This window comes from Sarcophilus harrisii, chromosome 4 (genome assembly GCF_902635505.1).
Source record: "Sarcophilus harrisii chromosome 4, mSarHar1.11, whole genome shotgun sequence".
NCBI classification, from domain to species: domain Eukaryota; kingdom Metazoa; phylum Chordata; class Mammalia; order Dasyuromorphia; family Dasyuridae; genus Sarcophilus; species Sarcophilus harrisii.
The window spans coordinates 136,526,889-136,545,678 of record NC_045429.1 but is presented as its reverse complement, the minus strand read 5'-3'; the positions used below and the strand labels follow the sequence as shown (position 1 = coordinate 136,545,678).

At 34.6% G+C, this 18,790-nt stretch overlaps 1 protein-coding gene across 4 annotated transcripts in view; it reads left to right on the top strand.

The window, feature by feature from the left end:
• Window positions 1–18,790, top strand: part of TIAM2 (TIAM Rac1 associated GEF 2) — a 278,343-nt gene that overhangs the window by 253,291 nt on the left and 6,262 nt on the right. For all 4 annotated transcript variants that reach the window (XM_031937584.1, XM_012549423.3, XM_031937585.1 and 1 more), the window contains 10 exons: window positions 3,291–3,359; window positions 5,013–5,138; window positions 6,299–6,407; window positions 7,978–8,157; window positions 10,029–10,147; window positions 12,984–13,092; window positions 13,746–13,804; window positions 15,889–15,994; window positions 17,817–17,904; window positions 18,278–18,432. In XM_031937584.1, coding sequence (XP_031793444.1) covers window positions 3,291–3,359; window positions 5,013–5,138; window positions 6,299–6,407; window positions 7,978–8,157; window positions 10,029–10,147; window positions 12,984–13,092; window positions 13,746–13,804; window positions 15,889–15,994; window positions 17,817–17,904; window positions 18,278–18,432 — 1,120 coding nt within the window. The remainder of the gene's footprint in view (window positions 1–3,290; window positions 3,360–5,012; window positions 5,139–6,298; window positions 6,408–7,977; window positions 8,158–10,028; window positions 10,148–12,983; window positions 13,093–13,745; window positions 13,805–15,888; window positions 15,995–17,816; window positions 17,905–18,277; window positions 18,433–18,790) is intronic.

Genomic DNA, 18,790 nt, shown 5'->3' with positions numbered 1-18,790 from the left:
GGGAGTGCTGTATTAAGGTCTTTAACAAGCTGATAAGTGACTAAAATGGAGCAAAGAGGTTGCTGAGCAGTGTACTCAAAAACAAGTCACTGGTGTAGTTGAAGGAATGGGGAAAATTTACTCTGGAGGAAAAAAAGATTTGGGGGGTTAAATAATTAAACAGTTGCCATAATGGAAGATAATTCTTTTTGGTCTTGGATGGCAGAAAAGAGATAGAAACTACTAGGAGATAAATTTTGACTAAAGACAAATTATCAGTAATTAGAATTGTCCAAAAGTAAATTGAGCTGCTGCAGGAGCTAGACTTAAAGTCTACTTCAGGCTGAAATTAGATAACCCCTTGTCTAAGATGTAATAGGGGGAATTCTTGGTTTGAATGTGGCTAAACCAGATGACCCCTGAAGTCCAGTACAGCTCTCTGTTCCAGAAGTAGGGAGGGCTGTGGGGCTCAGATTTCACAGATTGGCAAAAGGCAAACATTTAAGAGTTTATGTAAGAATTTCTTAAGTCCACCCCAAAATGAATAGCATGTTTTATAAATCCCAAGGCTCCTAATTCTTTGATCAGTAGACAACACTGGTATTCTAATGTTTATACTTCAATAAATTTAACTCAGTAAGCATTCATTAAATAATTGTCATGTACTGGTTCTAAGGAAGATAAAAAGATGAAGCTTAAGCCATTTGTTTCACTAAAACAACAAAGGAGACATTGAATGTCCTGACTTGTGATTCTCCACAGCAGGGGAGGCCAACAAAAAGAGTCATCTACCTTCTCTATCTGCAAGACATTTTATCATTACTTTTTCTCAGATCCCAAGTGTCCCAGGGCTCTGCCACAAGCTAGCCCTGGAGCTTCTTCATGGAGGATCCTAATTACTCTTCCAGAGAAATACCACTTGTGAAACAAAAAAAGCCTCTTCCCTCTTTCCTGGCAAAATATCAAATCACCTAGTTTCCCATGTGATTTGTACCCCCCAACTCTTCTGATGATGTTAGTGTCTTTTTCTGTACAGTTGTTTAATGTTGCTGGGACTGATTGCTTTAGCTACACTCCCAGCATGCTCCTGAAATGATTTTGAGCAGTTGTGCCTTTGTCAGAATTATGACCCCTGGATTTTTCAATGTCACTTTTCTCCAAAGCATCCCACATTTCACCTGCTTTAAGAAGAAGACACAGAAAAGAGGTGAATTAGAAGAATGAAATACAATCAATCATATGAAGGAAAGTGAATGAGAATGAAAGGGGAAAAAAAGATTGGGGGGATGGAAAGAAAGACTGAAATAGTGTTATGGTGTATTATGAATTAAAATTCATTTAAATCTGAAGTTAGTAGTAAATTTAGTTTAATTACTTACACTGATGTTTAGTGTTTCTGGTGAAACACTTAATGAATAATAAAATAAGATTATAAATTGCAGAAAAAATGCCAACCTCATTAGTTGGAGGAATTTTCTCACCTGGGAGTTCCTTGTGTTAATGAAATCACCTTATTAATTCTTTTCTCTAATATTTTTAATCTACATTTGAACTTGAATTCAAATCCAACCTCAAGCATTGACTAAGCTATATAACCCTGAGCTTCACCTGCACCCCCCAAAATAGGAATAATATCGGCACATACCTCACAGGTTTGTTGTTAGAATCCATTGAGGAAACTCATATAAAGTGCTTTGCAAATTTTAAAGTATTATATAAATGCTAGGTTTTGCATCATAATACAACCCTGTATTGTGTAAATACAAGTTGAAAAACACATTAGATAGAGCATTTAATTTGATTCTTTTTGATAATGCTAGGCTAGGCTAAGTGAAGTGAAACAATTTTTGGAACTATATGGTCAGGATCAGATTATGGGTTCATGAGTTTACCTACCCCTATTTTATAGGAGTGACATATTTGAGCTCACAAGCTCAGACCTAGAATGAACCTCAGAGATCATCTGGTCCCCTTCCTTTAGATGAGGAAATAGGATCTCACAGAGAGGAAGGCGACTGACCAGTGTGGCCGCACCGGAACTTAGACACCAGTCTGACTGAATTGTGTTATTCTTTTGCCTTGTCATTCCAGTCTTGTCTCATTTCTACCACTAAGTATTAGGCAAGTCCTGTGAGTTTTATAGGCCCCAGTTTCCTTATAAAAAAAATATAGGTATTGAATTGGAGCATAAAGATAGAGAAAGAAAAAAATTAGAGAGAAAGGAAGCAAGAAACAGAGGTTTCACCTTTGGCTGAAATTTATGGATTGTTAATCTGATCCAGACCATAGATTTTTGTTAACAGAGTTCTAAATTATTTTACCTCATGTACCCTCAGTTCCTTCCTATGTAAATATAAGATGATTACACTAAATCAGAGATTCTTAGCTTTTTTGAGTCATTAATCCCCTTGGCAATTTGAGGGAAATTTATGGAATTCCCAGAATCATGTTTTCAAATGAATAAAATAAACACATAGGTTTACAAAAGAAACAGATTATATTAAATTATAGCTATCAAAATATTCTTTTAAAACTTCATGGATCTCAAGTTAAGAGCTCCTGGTCTTGATGTTCCCTAAGATCATCTGAAACAAAATGTTTTTCACCCTTCCAGGTCTAACATTGTTAAAATGTTGGGACTAAATGTTAAATTGTTGGGACTAAAGAATTCAGCTCTTGTGGCAATTCTGAAATTGATGAGCCTACCTTCCTTGGCTAGCTAGGTTCCCAGAGTGAACTTACTCCATTACTCCTTACTCCATTTATTTATGGATACATAAAATTAATAAAAAAGAAAAATAAAAGATTCATTCCAGTATTGAATTGTCAGGATCTTGCTTTCTTATTATTTAAAAGAGTCCTTGCATAAAATACTTCAAGTTAACTGTGCTATTAGGCCACTTGTGTGAGGTGTCAAATGGTAGATAATCCAAAAAAAGTTTTTCTCCTTGATTCTGGAGATTTTATTTGTGTTTGAATATGGATGTCTCCAGTATTTGGAGCATTTATAATAATTTCTGAAACTACATTGTTAATTTCCAACTTCCCCTTCTTTCCACTTTCCCACCCCTTTTGCTGGGCCTCAATCAACTCTCATTGATGCATAGGAAGTCATAAAGCAGAAGTGAGTCCTTGGAGAAAATAACAATGGTTACTTTAGACCACTGGTTCTTAACCTTTTTTGTTTCATGAACCCATTTGACAGCCTGGAGAAATCCAAGGATTCCTTCTCAGAATAATGTTTTTAAATGCAGTTTATTTTTGTGACATAGATAAAAAAAAAAAATATGGTTTTTGTTTTTGTTTTTCAGGATCTGACCTGCCTTTTTGAATTATACTTAGAACCCCTTCAGAATGAGACATTCCTTACCCAAGATGAGGTGAGAGATCCTTCTACTGTTTATCTATGACATCACAAGAAAGTTGTGATCCCAGGCAGATGTATATTAGAGGAGCTGCTTATCAGATTTTGAAAATGGAAGCCTCAGCATAACCTTGGTGTCATATGTGTGTTAACTTTGGATATTAGATTCTTATCAAAGATATTTGGTGCAAATATTTTTCTCAAGTAGCATTTTTGCAGAGAATTTTATTTTGTTCATTTAAAAGCTTTTAAATTTCATATAATCAGAACTAACTTTTCTCATACTGGGTTAAGATTTTACTCCCAGCTATAGTGGAAAGAATAAAGCATTTATTAAGTATTTCTCATATGTAAAGCCCCTGTGCTAAGCACTGGAGTAACAGAAGATTGTCTCTGTTCTCTTAAGGTGTTCACATTCTATTTTTAATAAATGTTTGTTGATTATTTGGCTATATTCAGCTCAAATGGAAAAGCTCCACAATCCTTAGAATGGAAGGCAAAGCACATGTTGAAGCTTCTTCTTGAATGCCATTTCCATTGATGAAAGCATAGTTTCTGATGTAGAGTCATTTAACCACGTCAAGGACGTTGGTGGTAAGAACTTGCTTTCCTGAGTTTTTAGTTGTGGCTCTCACACCTGTAGGAACAGTTGTTAAGTTGTGTCTCTGCAGGAATGATTCCTAAGATGATGGCTAAGGGGGCTTCAAGCATTACTTTTCTCATGGTTCTTGGGTTTGGGATCCTGGTCTGTCTCAGGCTGTTCCCATTTAGGGTCTTGAGGCAAGGTTTGGGATCCTGGTCTGTCTCAGGCTGTTCCCATTTAGGGTCTTGAGGTCAGGATTGACTCTTCTGGCATATATTTCCTCCTGTCTCTCTAGGTGCTTTCTTGTATCAGCACCTGCTAGTTAAGAAAGACACTACCCTCTGTTTTCTTCACAATTTTTAAATTTTTGACAAGTGTCTATTTGGAACTCATTGTGGTACATGGTGTAAGATGTTGGCCTAAACAATTTTTTTGACAAAATAATTCTTTGGGGATATATTTAAAATGTGTTTTAACTCAGATTTCATTTTCACCTGTTCATTTATGCATCTCTATCAAGGTGTACTTTATAGTGTTCATTAAAATATAATTTATATTTAGAATTTATAAATTATGCATTATTTTATGATTTATAAAATAAATTTTCTTCTTTGGATGTCAGGATATAGTTATATGTTTTTCCCAAATGACTTATTATGTAGTATGAGATCTTGTGAAATAGTAGGCACTTAACAAATATTGGATCAAATTGAATTAAAGTCAGTAGTGGATTTTGAAAATATAAAAGATTATAGAGAATCAGTGTGATGTAATGAGTAGGAAGTTAGCTTCAGAGTCATCAAGATATGAGTTCAAATTTTGACTTTGACACAAAGTGGCTATGTGACCCTGGGCTGGTCTTTTAATTCACATACCTCCAGGGAACTCTCTATACTGTAAATTAAAGAGCAGATTATCTGCATTGGCAAAGGGAGTTTCCTCATTGGGAGTTTCTTATACTAGTGAAATTGTATCTACTCAAATGGAGAGGTTTGCAATTACCTTTCACTAAAATTCAACCAACCTATCATGTGCTATTTAAATATTTATGTACTATCTTCTGTTCTACTTCTGGCCTCTTTGCAGATGGAGTCCCTTTTTGGAAGTTTGCCAGAAATGCTGGAGTTTCAAAAGGTGTTTCTGGAGACCCTGGAGGATGGTATTTCTTCATCCTCTGACTTTAACATACTTGAAACTCCCTCCCAATTCAGAGTGAGTATTTAGGACTTGCTGTTCCAAAGGAAAATAAATAGTCAGATGCTTGTAGAGACTTACTTACTTTTTTACTGCATTTTATGTTTTCTGCAAAGGTTTCCACACAACCCCATCTAAAAAGTGGTGTGGGTTTTATGTTTCTTTTTGGAGTTAGAACAAGCCTTAGAGATTATCCTTGCCAATGCCCTCAATTTGTAATTGAGGAAATGGGAACTCACAAGTCAGCTGGCTCATCCAAAGCTCTAGGCTTTCTAGAAGAAATGGAGGTGGAATGGGGTCCATTGGTACTTGGGTAGAACTGTGAGACCATACAGTAACCAGGCATAGGGAAATGTGAGAGGAAAAAAACCCATGCTATTGGATTGAATGATGTATAGTTTGGCCAGAGTTTGATCCTGTAGACACTGCCAACTCGGTGACTCCTGGGCAATTACTTTGTCTTCGTTTCCTTTTATGTAAAATGGAAATAAAACCAGCATCTCCTTCACAAAGTTGTTGGAATGATTAAAGGAAATACTAGACATAACAAAGAAAATCCTGGACAAAAATGTGAGCTTTAAAAAGAAATGTATGAGAGGCAGCATGATAGAGTGGAAAGATTCCTGGATCTATAAACACCAGCTTTGATTCTTACCTACTGTATGTCCCTGGTCAAGTAACTAATCTTTGAGCCTTAATTGCTTCATCTATACAATATCTGTATTATCTACAAGTTACCTATTTCACAAGGCTTTAAGACTTAAAGTCATTATTATAGAGAAAAATTGACATGAATAATTAAAACTTCTATTTAGATATGACTTAAAGCCATATTGAAATCGTTACTAGAACAGATTAAAAGTAATTCTTCCATTTGAGATGCTGATGAGTACTGAATTGTCTGAAAGATGGGCAGCAGGACTTAGTAGGGAACGGGCTTAGTTATTCTCCATACTGGATTAATATCTCTAAATGATTTGTGTACACACACACACACACACACACACACACACAGATATTCACTTTGGGTCACTTCTCAGAATACGGCAACTATCCTTTTTAGTTTGACTCTATCTTGAGCAAATACTTTATTATATACTACTAACACTAATTAAACCTAATCTTACTGTGGAAAATAAAAGTTCTCTAATATATTCTGATTTTTTTCCTCTCCCCAGAAATTACTCTTCTCCCTTGGAGGCTCTTTTCTTTATTATGCAGACCATTTTAAATTGTACAGTGGATTCTGTGCCAATCATATCAAAGTACAAAAAGTTCTAGAGAGAGGTAAGTGACAATTCTGGGCAATATTCCTATATACTAATTTCTTTTGCTGTTGTGATAAGTGGGAGGTCTATAGTTAGCAAGATGAGGTAGTAAAGGAAATAGGGAGTATTCTTATGACTTAAGCTTTTTGCTCTGTTAACTTCCTCTGCCCGTGATGCCATTTTTTTAAGCTTCTTTTTATGTGGAGTCTTTCCCTAATTAGAATGTAAACTATATGAAGGCTAGGAACATCATTTCGCTTCTATTTGTTTCCCCAACTCTTAGCACATTGCCTGGCACATAGTAGATCTTTATAAATGTTTACTGACTTGATTTGCCATTGGTTTTGGTCTTAAAAGTAATGTTGAATAGAATATTTCTAATTAGCCTTTACTTAAAGAACAATTTTTAATATCAGGTAGCAGCTAATAACTAAAAACATTTGTTTTCTGTTCTACAGTGATGTTTATATTGGCATTCTTTTTTATATTTCCATTCCTAAACCAGGGCTCATTAAACTTTTTCCACTTGTAACCTTTTTTCACCTGAGAAATTTTTACATGACTTCAGGTATATAGGCATACAAAGCAAACATTCACTGATAATAAATCATAATTTTGTGATCTCCTTCATTCAGTTACCAGACTCTATATGGGGTCATGAATTATAGCTTTTAAGAGGTTAGGACCAAAAACATAAGTAATCTAAATTCTCACCTAAATGTTCATTATAGGAAGTAATATTAACTCCAAGTCTCATTTATGAGCAATTTAAAGTCAGAACTTAGATATTTTTAAAAAGCAAAAAGATTCAGAACCAGCTGGCTTTCCATTGGAAAAATCTTCCATCCATCATGTTCCACTCTGTGTCAGTTCTCATGAAGACTTTGCTTTCCAAAGGTCAAACATATTTTCATTTACTCAATATTTTATGGGAAGAGAATAGTGCTTTTCAGGTAGTCATTTATGACAAGGGACAGAACAAATACAAAAGAATAGGTAGATCTTATTTCCCATTGAATGCTTCTTGGATATAAACTAGTATGAGAAATGATTTTTGTATGTCATTAAACTTTTTGCCATTTACTTATTAATTTCTCTAAGAAAATATCCCCCCCCCCGCCTCTATTTTTTATGCACTGAAAATCCAAATGGCAAATTTCCATGTTTGAACAATTTGAAGAAACTGAATTTGATTTTCACTCTTTACTTTTGTGGAATTCCTGTTAAAGTGACTTTTACAGCAATAATTCAGATGTTGAAATTTTGCTGGGTAGATGCATCAATTTTTTTTTCACCAGAGAACATATTAGAATAAATAAATAAAACGCAAAAGTATATGGGTCATTAAAACTAGGAATAAATACTGGAATCAAGAGGCTACTACTTAAATTCATCCATTACTTTATTTCAGAAAACATTTATTATTTGAGTAGGGTAACATCCCTGCCCTCAAGTTGTTTACAATCTAATTGGACAAGATATGTCATACACAATATGATAAAGGCTTAGAGATATAAAGAATTATCCTTGTTTGATAAGGTGACCTGAACTCGCAGCTGTAAACAAGTTTGCTGTTTCTTGATTTATAGCTAAAACAGACAAAGCATTTAAGGCATTCTTGGATGCCCGGAACCCTACGAAACAGCACGCCTCCACATTGGAGTCATACCTCATCAAGCCTGTTCAGAGAGTTCTGAAGTACCCTCTGTTGCTCAAAGAGCTAGTGTCATTGACAGACAATGAGAGTGAGGAACACTATCACCTGACAGGTAAGGGGACCACTTTCTCATTTTAATGGACTTTTATAAAAGGAAAAGAAAACATATGGCTGTGACTTTCTCTGACCCTTTCCTTATGCCTGTATTTCCCCTCCTCACTAAAATTATTTTTGAATTTGTTTAGTTTTAGGTACTGTTGCAATTTTAGAAATGTTGTTAACATTTTGGAAATAATTTTTTGAACCTGTGATAATAGAAACAGACACAGCCTCATGAATAGATGGAATTTTCTGGCTGTTTTGTAGCCACATTCAGCTGATTCAAAATGCTGGGGGAGGCTCCATCTTGTGGACATCTACTGGCAGAACTCAGTTTAAAACAAATATTTTGTAGGGACCAAATGTTTATGCTTTTTGGGCTCATGCTGGTTTTGATCACTTTGTATGACTTCAGAGATTGAGAGGCTATAAATATATGCTGTTGATTGAAACAGTATATAAACAATTCCTTTTGATATAAGGGAGAGTGCTCTGTTAATAAGCAAAAGAGGCATTTAGTTATATTTTCCGTTAGAAGCGATAAAGAAAATCATTGAAGAAACAATCTATTATTAAGCATTATCTTTCAGGAGTAATGGGTAAGCTTTTTTTTAATGGTTGAATAAAAATTATATTTTTAAAAGTCATTCATGCTTTAATGTTGAGCACCAAAAATCATGGAGTATCTTTTGGGGAGAAATATGGGGTTAAATTGATCAATATAATTGATCCTTTAAAATTATACCTTTTTTTGAGGGGGTATATGCAATCAAGCTAATTTCTATATGAAATTGTAAACTCCCATTCTAGCCACAATGAATAAGAAGTATCTAGCACAATTGTGACTTCTTAAAGGGGATAGTTAAAATCTTCTCTCCTAATCTTTCTACCAAAAACAATTTTTTCAGTTTCTGGAAGAAACTAAACAAATTAAATAGGGCTACTTCCTGTGAAGAACACTGACTTAAGTTGTACTTGATTGCTTTGTGACTTTAGGCAAGTCATTATATCTTTTTTTGGTGTTACTATTTTCCCATCAGCCCCAGACTACTTCCTAGCAAGATACCCCATATAAACTATGTGGATGCTCATTTATCCCAGCTTCCACACCCACTGATGAATCAGGTCCGAAGAGGTTGGCTATATCTTCTCCTCAGAAGTATAGGGGTAACCTTAAGTAATCAGGGATGATTTAAAACCTCCATATAAAAACTTCTTATTCATTGAGTATTTCATTTTCCATGTGAGGAAGTTAAAGCCCATTGCCAAAGGTCACAGAGCAATTTAATGGCAGAGGAAGGATTAAAGCTTGGAGGTCCTGATTCCTAGTTCAGTTCTCTTTCCACTAACCCATACTGCTTACTTATATACACAGAAATTAACAAATGTTTAGGTAGAAACTTACTTTTTAAGATTGAGTAGTTTTTGTTTTTCAATTTTATTTTTTAATTAGCTAGTATTTATTTTCTCTCGCTTCCCCCCCCCCAAATTCTTAAGGAAGAAAAGAAACTTGTTACCCATGTCAAGTGTGCATAGTCGAGTAAACCCAATTCCTCCATTTTCCCTAATGGTAGTCTTTAAAGCTGTGTTACTCTGGATCTCTAAAGTTGGATCAGTTATATTTACAATTACAATCTATTTACAATTCATCATAATACACAAAAATATCTTGTTATAATTGCTTAAAATGAAAATGTGTGATTTGAGAAACTATGGAGCATTGCCACAAGCTCAGACTGAGTTTGGAGTGTCATTAATCTTTATTCCTGACTACTTTTATAGCCTTCATATTGTGGCTATGGATGATTAAATACACACACATACTATAAGGTAATTCATTAATAATATACAAAAAGTAAATGGCATTTGTTTTTAATACTGCAGAAGCACTGAAGGCAATGGAAAAGGTAGCAAGTCATATCAACGAAATGCAAAAGATATATGAAGATTATGGTACTGTATTTGACCAGCTTGTAGCAGAGCAGAGTGGGACAGAGAAGGAGGTAAGGCTTTGGGGTTCTCTTTGTGCATGAGGGACAGTTTAGAATCATTGACTTCTTGGGTTGGCAGAAACTGAAAGGTCATCTCATCTCAGACTGAATTAGGGAACTCTTTGTAAATTGATCTCCCCAAAAAAGTTAGATTGCAATTATAATAGTTTATTATTAGCTTAAATGATGGGAGAGGAATAAAGCCCTTCCTTTTCAAAAACATTTTATACTTTGTTTATTCCAGTGTTTAAAATTTCATTTCAATAATGTTACCTTCTTATTTATCTTTGCATAACATCATCTTAATGCATATGAGAATAATGTAATTTAAGCCTGAATGTAATTTAGCAGATTCTTACTAAAGATTCAGTTTAGTAGACATTTATTAGGTTTCTCCTGGGGTAGAGTGCTGTGATACAACATTTAGTTACTTCATGGTGCTTAAGTTGTAAGTTGTAAGTTGAGTAAGGAGACTGTACCTATGACATTAAGGATATAGGGATTTCTCAATGAGAAAACTTCCCTGTATTCAGGTGAGACAGTACCTTCTTTGCCAATTGAGAGGTGAACTTCCTTGCTCAGGATACCACAGCCTGAAGGTATCAAAAGTGGGATGAAAACATGCCTTTCTATTGTTTGGGACAGTTTTCTATCTATGACATTATGTTACATTTCATGACATTTAGAAATACAATAATAAAAATGAAGCTACATTAGAGAGGTGCACATTTAAGTGTTATGGTGATTTCAACAGAAATAGTTGATTTTGGAATGTAGGAACTGGGGAAAGTTTCAAGGATGGATTTAACATTTGAGTTAGTCTATAACACATAGAGAAGGGTTCAGCAGATAAAAGACATGTGAGGAGTAAGGGAAGGTATGAACAAGGCTTTGAGCAGGTCTATAGGGGGTAAATTTAGGAGCCAAGTAGTTCAGTTTGGAGTCAGTGAAGTGGCACAGTGGATAGAGTGTCAGGTCTGCAATCGGGAAGACTCATCATCCTGAGTTCAAATCTGGCAAACACTTGCTAACGGTGTCACCAAAGCAAATCCTTGTTTGCTTCAGTTTCCTCATCTATAAAATGAGCTGGAGCAGGAAATGGCAGATTACTTTCCAAAAAAACCCCAAATGGATCACACAGAATCAGATACAACTTACAATAACTGAATAGCAATAACAAAGTTCAGTTTGAGAACAGAGAATGGGATAGGAATAATATAAGATAAAGTCAAAAAGATAGAATTACTCAAGAGTATAGAGGGTCTTGAATTCTAGGCAAAAGAATTTGAGATGCAGCAGGAAATTGCTGAATAGTTTTGAGCAAGGGATGATGTGATTAAATATTATATTGTTTAATAAACAGTCAAAATATTTAATGAGTTTCTTTGTGCAAGATTCTGTGGGGTATACAAAAAAGAATAGACATTCCTTTGCCCAGTGAGTTACAACATAATTTGGGAGCTAAGATATATCCTCATAGAAAAATAAATAGTAGTTCAAAGTAATAATAGACAAATAATTGATGGCCCATTGCTATAGGAATTCAAAGTATAGGAGGACCAGTGTGGATTGCTGGGACAGTTGGAAAAAGCTTCATAGAATTGGGGATTAAGGTTTAAAATGGATTAAAATTGGAGAACAGAGAAAGGAGGTTAAACTTTGGGAATGGTTTAAGAAAAATCAGGAAAGCATGAAAGATGAATTTTGGGTAGACCAGTATGGGGGAAAGAGGAAATTATACAAGAAACTGAGGAAGAAAGAATGGAAATTTACAGAGGGAATTTGGGGTGGTGATTGTAACGAGACATAAATTTTTACCATTTTTATCACTTAAATGTTTGCTTGATGCCCATCTAATTGATTTTTTTAAATCAATGTGGGTGGGACAGTGTACCTGTGTATTTTTAGAGTAGCATAACTAATGAAGATAATGATTCTTAAGTTTTAAAATGATGCCTGCCTATTCTAAAAGTGAAGGGAGAGAGAAGCAGCTACAAAGAGTGTAAGTTTAAGTGGATTTTGGCTTAAGGTAAGTCTAACAGTGAGAGTAGGAAGAGGAATGAAAGAGGCAGCCTTAGTAAGTAGTGAATTTTCATTCCTAGAGGAATTGATGCATTAGGCAGAAAGTTAAACTAAATGACTTCTTGGATTCCTTCCAGTTCTGAGATTTGGATTTTATTTTTTGTGCTCTTTTCTAGTTGATCCATAACTGTTTTTATATAACCTTGCTTTTAACCTTCTGATAAGGACCAAAATGGCTTAAGTAAGAAGAAAGAAAATATTTGGAAGCCAGAAGGAGTTTTTAAAACATTAATGTCCTAATTCTGTCAGTTTCTGGTCTCATAATTTTTTTTTTAATAGGCCTGCAGAGGTTTATGAATTAGAGAAAATAAATTCAGTTGATTCTAAGACCATGTGTAAAAAACTAACCTTCAGGTCACTGTGGATACTATAGTCTTATTAATGATCATACATGTACATCATAAGACTCATCTCCTAGGTTTATAGGTTATTAACTTTGTGATATACCATAAGAAAAGGAAATACTTTCAGAGATTATTTCCCGAATCAGCTCAATAATCTCTGAAAAGTTTATTTGGCAAAGGAGATAAAGAGGGAACCTTCTAATCTGGGAATCCCTATAGCAATGAAATGTCAGTCTGGTCTCTGTCTTTTGTCCCTCACTGCATATTTGCTAAAACACCTTCATATTCATGGCATCAATCTTAAGTCTTCGATCATTTTTGAAGGTATTTTAGTGTGCGTGAAAATACAACGTGAGATATGAAGAAAGAGGGAATGAATCTGAGTGATAATTGTATATACATGTATCTTTATGACAATACAGGTTACAGAACTTTCCATGGGAGAGCTCCTGCTCCATTCTACAGTTTCCTGGTTGAATCCCTTTCTGTCTCTAGGAAAAACAAGAAAGGATCTTGAACTTACAGTATTTGGTTAGTATTGGGTTAAAGACTCAGACTCTGGAGCATAAAATGCTGATGGTGAATACAGAGGCCTTCTCTAGCAAACCACTAGAGATTAGCCTTCTGCCTAATTTTGATGTGGGAGTTAGATTAGAACTCCTTGCTATGAGTTAGTAAGTGACTTAATGCTGGCCCTTGCTATTTTAAAGACTGTGTCAGAACCTTATCTACATGCTTATTATCTTGTCTTCATTTTTTCCTCCCTACCCCACTTTCACCCCAAGCTGTTCAGCTTGGTAATTCTCACTAAAAGTGATGAGAACAGATCTCCTGAAGCTGTTTAGAAACCTGCTCTCTTATTAGCCTGCCATTTTAATCTTATCAAAGTTCTCCCAAGGACAAGAGAGCAAGTGTAGACAGTGTTTAGTTATTGTGATGAACATTGAGTGCTCATATCCTCTCCCCACCTCCCCAAAGTAAATGCCATGTTCCTTTTGAGAGAATAGCTTTTAAATAAGCAGGTTCTTCTGCATAATTCAAATAGGAACAGAAGGAAGCGCTATCTTTTGCTTCATATTTTGGCATACTTTGATATCTTTAAAAAATAACATTTATTTTGAAGGGCTTTGTTCCACTTTGGTTAATTCCTTTTCTTTTCCTTTTCCATTTTTTTTTTTTTTTAGTTTTTAAAAGAGCTGTCATACTGGTTTATAAAGAAAATTGCAAACTGAAGAAGAAATTGGTAAGACTGGAAATAACAATCATTAAAATTACCCTTTTCTATGTACCTGACCTTCATTCTTGCATTACAGTTAAAAACATGCATTGGCTAGTTTGATTTATTTCTGATATAGTTAAACAGATCACATGCATGAGTCTTACCCCACAGGGAAAACATCCATTTTAGTAGTAATGGAGAAGGACCTATAAAGTAATTGTTATCTCATTGGCCCTTGTATATTAGGTTATTCCTAGCATCAGAAAGAATTGTGAGGAGAAGAAATATGGTGGAATGTTTAGAAAGGGCAGAGAAAAGAAGAGCTACAAATTCTAGACAAGGGCTCTTCAAAATCATGACATTAAAAAAAGAAAAAGATTGGTATTTGTGTGTAACTGACAACTTAAAAACCCAGCAGGAAATAGAATGGAGATAAATGAAATAAAAATGAAATGTGTCCAGCTCTCTTTTTCCTCAGTGTATTATCTGATTACAACTACAAGGTTAAGGAATTATTGAGATATGATTTTTTTTTATCAAGAAATTCCTAATGCCCGTACCCTGCTGGCCACTAGGTGTTCCAGGTTTTTAGAAACTATAAGTATATAAGACATGATGAATTAGTCAGTTAATCAGTGTTTATTAAGTACTTATGTGCTAGGTACTGTGCCTTTGATAGAACACAGAACACATGTTAACATGATAACAATTTACAGTTCTTAACAGAGCACAAACGAGATACTATAACTAAACATAAGGAGAGCAAGAGTGTAGTTTGAGTGGCTGGGTGGGGCATTGAAAAACCCAAATTTGAGTTCTGACTGTCTTATATACTAGTTAAATATAACAGCAACTGCTTCACCTATTCATAGGCTAGTGGGGAGATTCAATCTATGACTATTAGTTTTATGAACTCCTTTCATCTACTATACCGTACATATGGGAAATATAGCGAAAAAAAAAAGAAATGCTAATCGTTTCATAATAAAGATTCTCTCTCTCTTTTTCTTTCTTTCTCTCTCTCTTTCTGTTTTTGTCTCTTGATTGATAACCACCAAATTTTAGTTGTCCTTGAGAAACATTAAGAAAATGTTTTCAGATAAAAGTTAAAAGGAAATACATAACTTAGATTTTGTGAAAAAGCCCATATTACTTTAAATTATATAAAAATGCACAGAATAGTTCCTTGCCAGGTGATAAAGACCAGGAATGTCAAATGATTATCAACTCTTTTGTTTCCCTCTTAATTCCTCTTAATTATGCCTCTGTTATAGCAAAATATTGGCCAACCAGGATTTATTCACATAAAATATAATGTCTATTAATTTTTATAATATTTGTGAAATCCATCAGTTTTTCTTATTAATGTTTCATTATACCCAGTCTCCTAAATCCAGCTAACTTCCAGTTAGCTTTGAGACTTGTAGTATCAGCTGAGATAATTCATACATTTCTCAGTTCTTTTTTGAGCTTTAAAAACTGTATTTTCACTTTTTTTCAGACTGGAACTTAAATTCTGATAGGATCAGAGAAGGGAAAGTAGTATCTATTTATGCCAGGCTACAAGAAGGATAAATTTATAAGCTTCTTCCTCTTCTTGTGCTTACTTTTTATGCTTTAAGTGTCTGCTATAATGCTAAACAAGGGTCTAGATCTCTGCTGCTAAGTAACAGCATCCTTGACCAAAAAGTACGAAGACATTTTTCATTCTGAGTGATAGAGTAACATGTAGCAAAAGCAGATGCAAATATTGTTATTATAGACTATTTAAAACTAAAACTGGTTTATCTTTTAATGGTAAACTCTTCTAACTTCTTATAATTGTGATTTATTAGATAGTAGGAGGTCAAATAATATTATCCTTATTTTAAATGGTGACTACTTTGTTCATTTGGACATTTGAGATAATCAATTATCAAACATTAGTATCTTTTATATGTTAGGCATACCTAGGAGCTTGCAATATAATCACAGGATTAAATAACCCTTACTCTTAAAGAAATTATGTTCTCCTGGAAGGGAAGTAAGGTTCACTGCAAATAGGAAATAGAGGCAGTTCTTCCTGGGCAAAATTATTCATTTCTTCTTCATGGTTTTCCCATTTGTAGCCTTCCAGTTCCCGGCCTTCACATGTTCATGGTGACTTGGACCCATTCAAATTCCGGTGGCTAATTCCCTTATCTGCTCTTCAAGTTAGACTGGGAAATGCAGCAGGTAAAAAAAAAAAAAAAAATCCCCACATAATAGAGTAGTAGGAAAAGGAAAGAAAGTTTATCTGAACATTAGAATTTTTGAGCTAAAAGGGACCTTTACACTCTAACTAAATTAAACCATTTTTTTCAAGAAGAGAAAGCTGTGTGACCCAGAGGGCTGAAGGAAAAATAAGCTAGTTAATGGCACAGCTATGATGAGACCTTCTGATTTCCAGATCAGAAAAATGTCCACTATAGAGTCAGTTATAAATTTGATGATTTTTAAAAAAATATTGGCAGTCAGATGTCAGAACGTGGTTCTATGCTGTAAGCATCTTTTACTTTCTCCATTTTTGCTACTAGAGCTAATTATTTTTATGGTAATCTTTGATTTTCTGTAGCATAACTTGAAATGCCTTGTAGAAATGTATTTTTAGTTAAGCCTTTTTAAACTCAGTTTTTAAAAATGAGAAAATCTTTAAATCAGAATAGGCTTGCTGGATACATTTTTCTCTTCCCAACCCTTACCATCCCCTGCTCCCAACTCCAACAACTCCTGGTCTAGAAATGTTTTTTCCTAATGCTTTTCTAAAGGTCTGATATCCTCAGAAATGGACTGTAGCTTTTGTATAAAGTGTGCTGGATTTAGTGCCTGAAGATCTCAATTCAGCTCTCAGATATGATATTTCCCATGGTGATGGACTGCATTTTGAAGGAAATGAAGTATGTTGTGAGATGGAGGGAGTGCAATCTAGGCATGAGTATTATAGTACTATATGTGAGAAAGAGGGAAAAGACCATTTTGTAGGACCAGAGTATTTCCATGGGAATACTATAAAGTGAGATTGGAAAGATAGATTGGAGCCAATTTGTAAAGAGCTTTAAAAACCTGAATTTATATGAGGTGTCTCAAAAGTCTCAGTGCAGTTTTAAGAATTAGGTAACTTCAGAAATATTCATAGCACAGACTTGTTTTTTTTAAAAATCATTTAAAATTTTAATGTTTCATATTTGTAGTCTTATGAATTATGAATAATTCTAAAAATAAATTTAGCAAAATGCGATAGTTATAGTTTTTTACCTTGTGAGTATGAAAAGGATGAAAAGGATAGAATAATAGTTTAGGAGATGGAAGGAGAAGGAAGGATGGGAACTAATCTGATCGTGCAGCAGTGGGCAAAGATTTTCAATAAGGCTTTGGATCCCATGTTATGGTTGACTTTTCCTCAGTCTTATATCTTTCAAGATCCTATATATATATTGTCATGTGCTGACCTGAGGGGTGGGATTGGAGGTAGGGAGAGAAAGCTATTTGGAAATGGTTAGGATGGGGCCTTTCAATCTTGAACTCCTCTGTCCCCACATATACACACTCACTTTATGTTTGCAGAGCATTGCTTATGCTTTGTCTGGAATCTTGGATATTGTGAAGTATTGTTGCTTTCCAAATACCAAGTTGGCCTAGGAACTCGGGTTAACAGAAGAGGACAAGAAATGTGGGGAGGAAATGAAACATGAATAGATTATTAAAGGGCTTGGTTGAGTTAAGTAGTGAAAAAAAGAAAAAGGTCAAGGCAAAAAAAAAAAAAAATTAGCAAAAATATGAGAGATTACCAGTATACCAAAACTTTCTTAAAGATATTTTTGAACATGTCTTTGTTTCAGGTATAAGTACAATTTAAATGAAATTCAGGAAGTATCAAGGCTGAAAGACAAAAAAATTTGTCTAAAAATCACCTCATCTCTTCATATCCTTCAAGTTTTTCTAGCAGGAATACTTTTTTTTGGAGATTATGTGGATTCATTGTGTTCTAGCTAAGTTTTGTCTATTTCTTTTTTTATAGGTACAGAAAACAATTCCATATGGGAATTGATCCACACTAAGTCAGAGATAGAAGGGCGGCCAGAAACTATCTTTCAGTTATGTTGCAGGTAATGTTGAAGTTTTTTAATTGCTCATAAACTTAAAACACAGTGGAAATAAGATAGGACAATTTTATTTTGAAAAGTGATTTTTATTTCCCAGTGTCACATTTTTGGTTCAAAGAATTTGGTCCTTCAGTAACTCCCAAGAACAGCAACATGTTGGGGGATGGTGGTGGTGTGTGTGTGTGTGTGTGTGTGTGTGTGTGTGTGTGTGTGTGTCTGTGTCTGTGTATGAAGACAGCCTAATTAAAGAAGAAATTTAACTCCAAATTCAAAAGATAGAAAATTTTGTTCAAATGAATTCATATTCAGATTTCATAGATAAGGAAAGGTAAAATGCCATTAATATCTTGAATGTTGGTCTTTCTTCTCATTGCAGTGATTGTGAAAGTAAAACCAATATAGTGAAGGTGATTCGTTCCATCCTGAGGGAGAATTTCAGGCGTCACATAAAGAGTGAATTGCCACTGGAAAAGTCATGTAAAGATCGCCTGATACCACTAAAAAATCGTGTTCCCGTTTCAGCCAAATTAGGTAAGAAAGACTTGTGCTAGGTGTATCCATCTGGAATTAAATTCAGGTTTTTGATTCTCTGAAGAATGTCATCTGTCATCATTTTTAGGCTGCATAATAATACTGAAAATTGACATAAAATTATGCATTCAGAGTCACATAGACACATCATAGGGAATAGCGGAAGAAGCCTGGGTGAGGTAACCTGACATAACCTGTATATTCTCTTTTAAAAAGAACAGGGCTCCATGCTCTTTATTGATTTTTTTTTTAAGATACCCTTGTGATTCAGTTTGTTTTTGAAAAAGAGCACATTATCTGTGACAGAGAAAATCCCAAGAGGAAGGAGTTTTCCATCAGTTAACAGAGCAGCAGATTA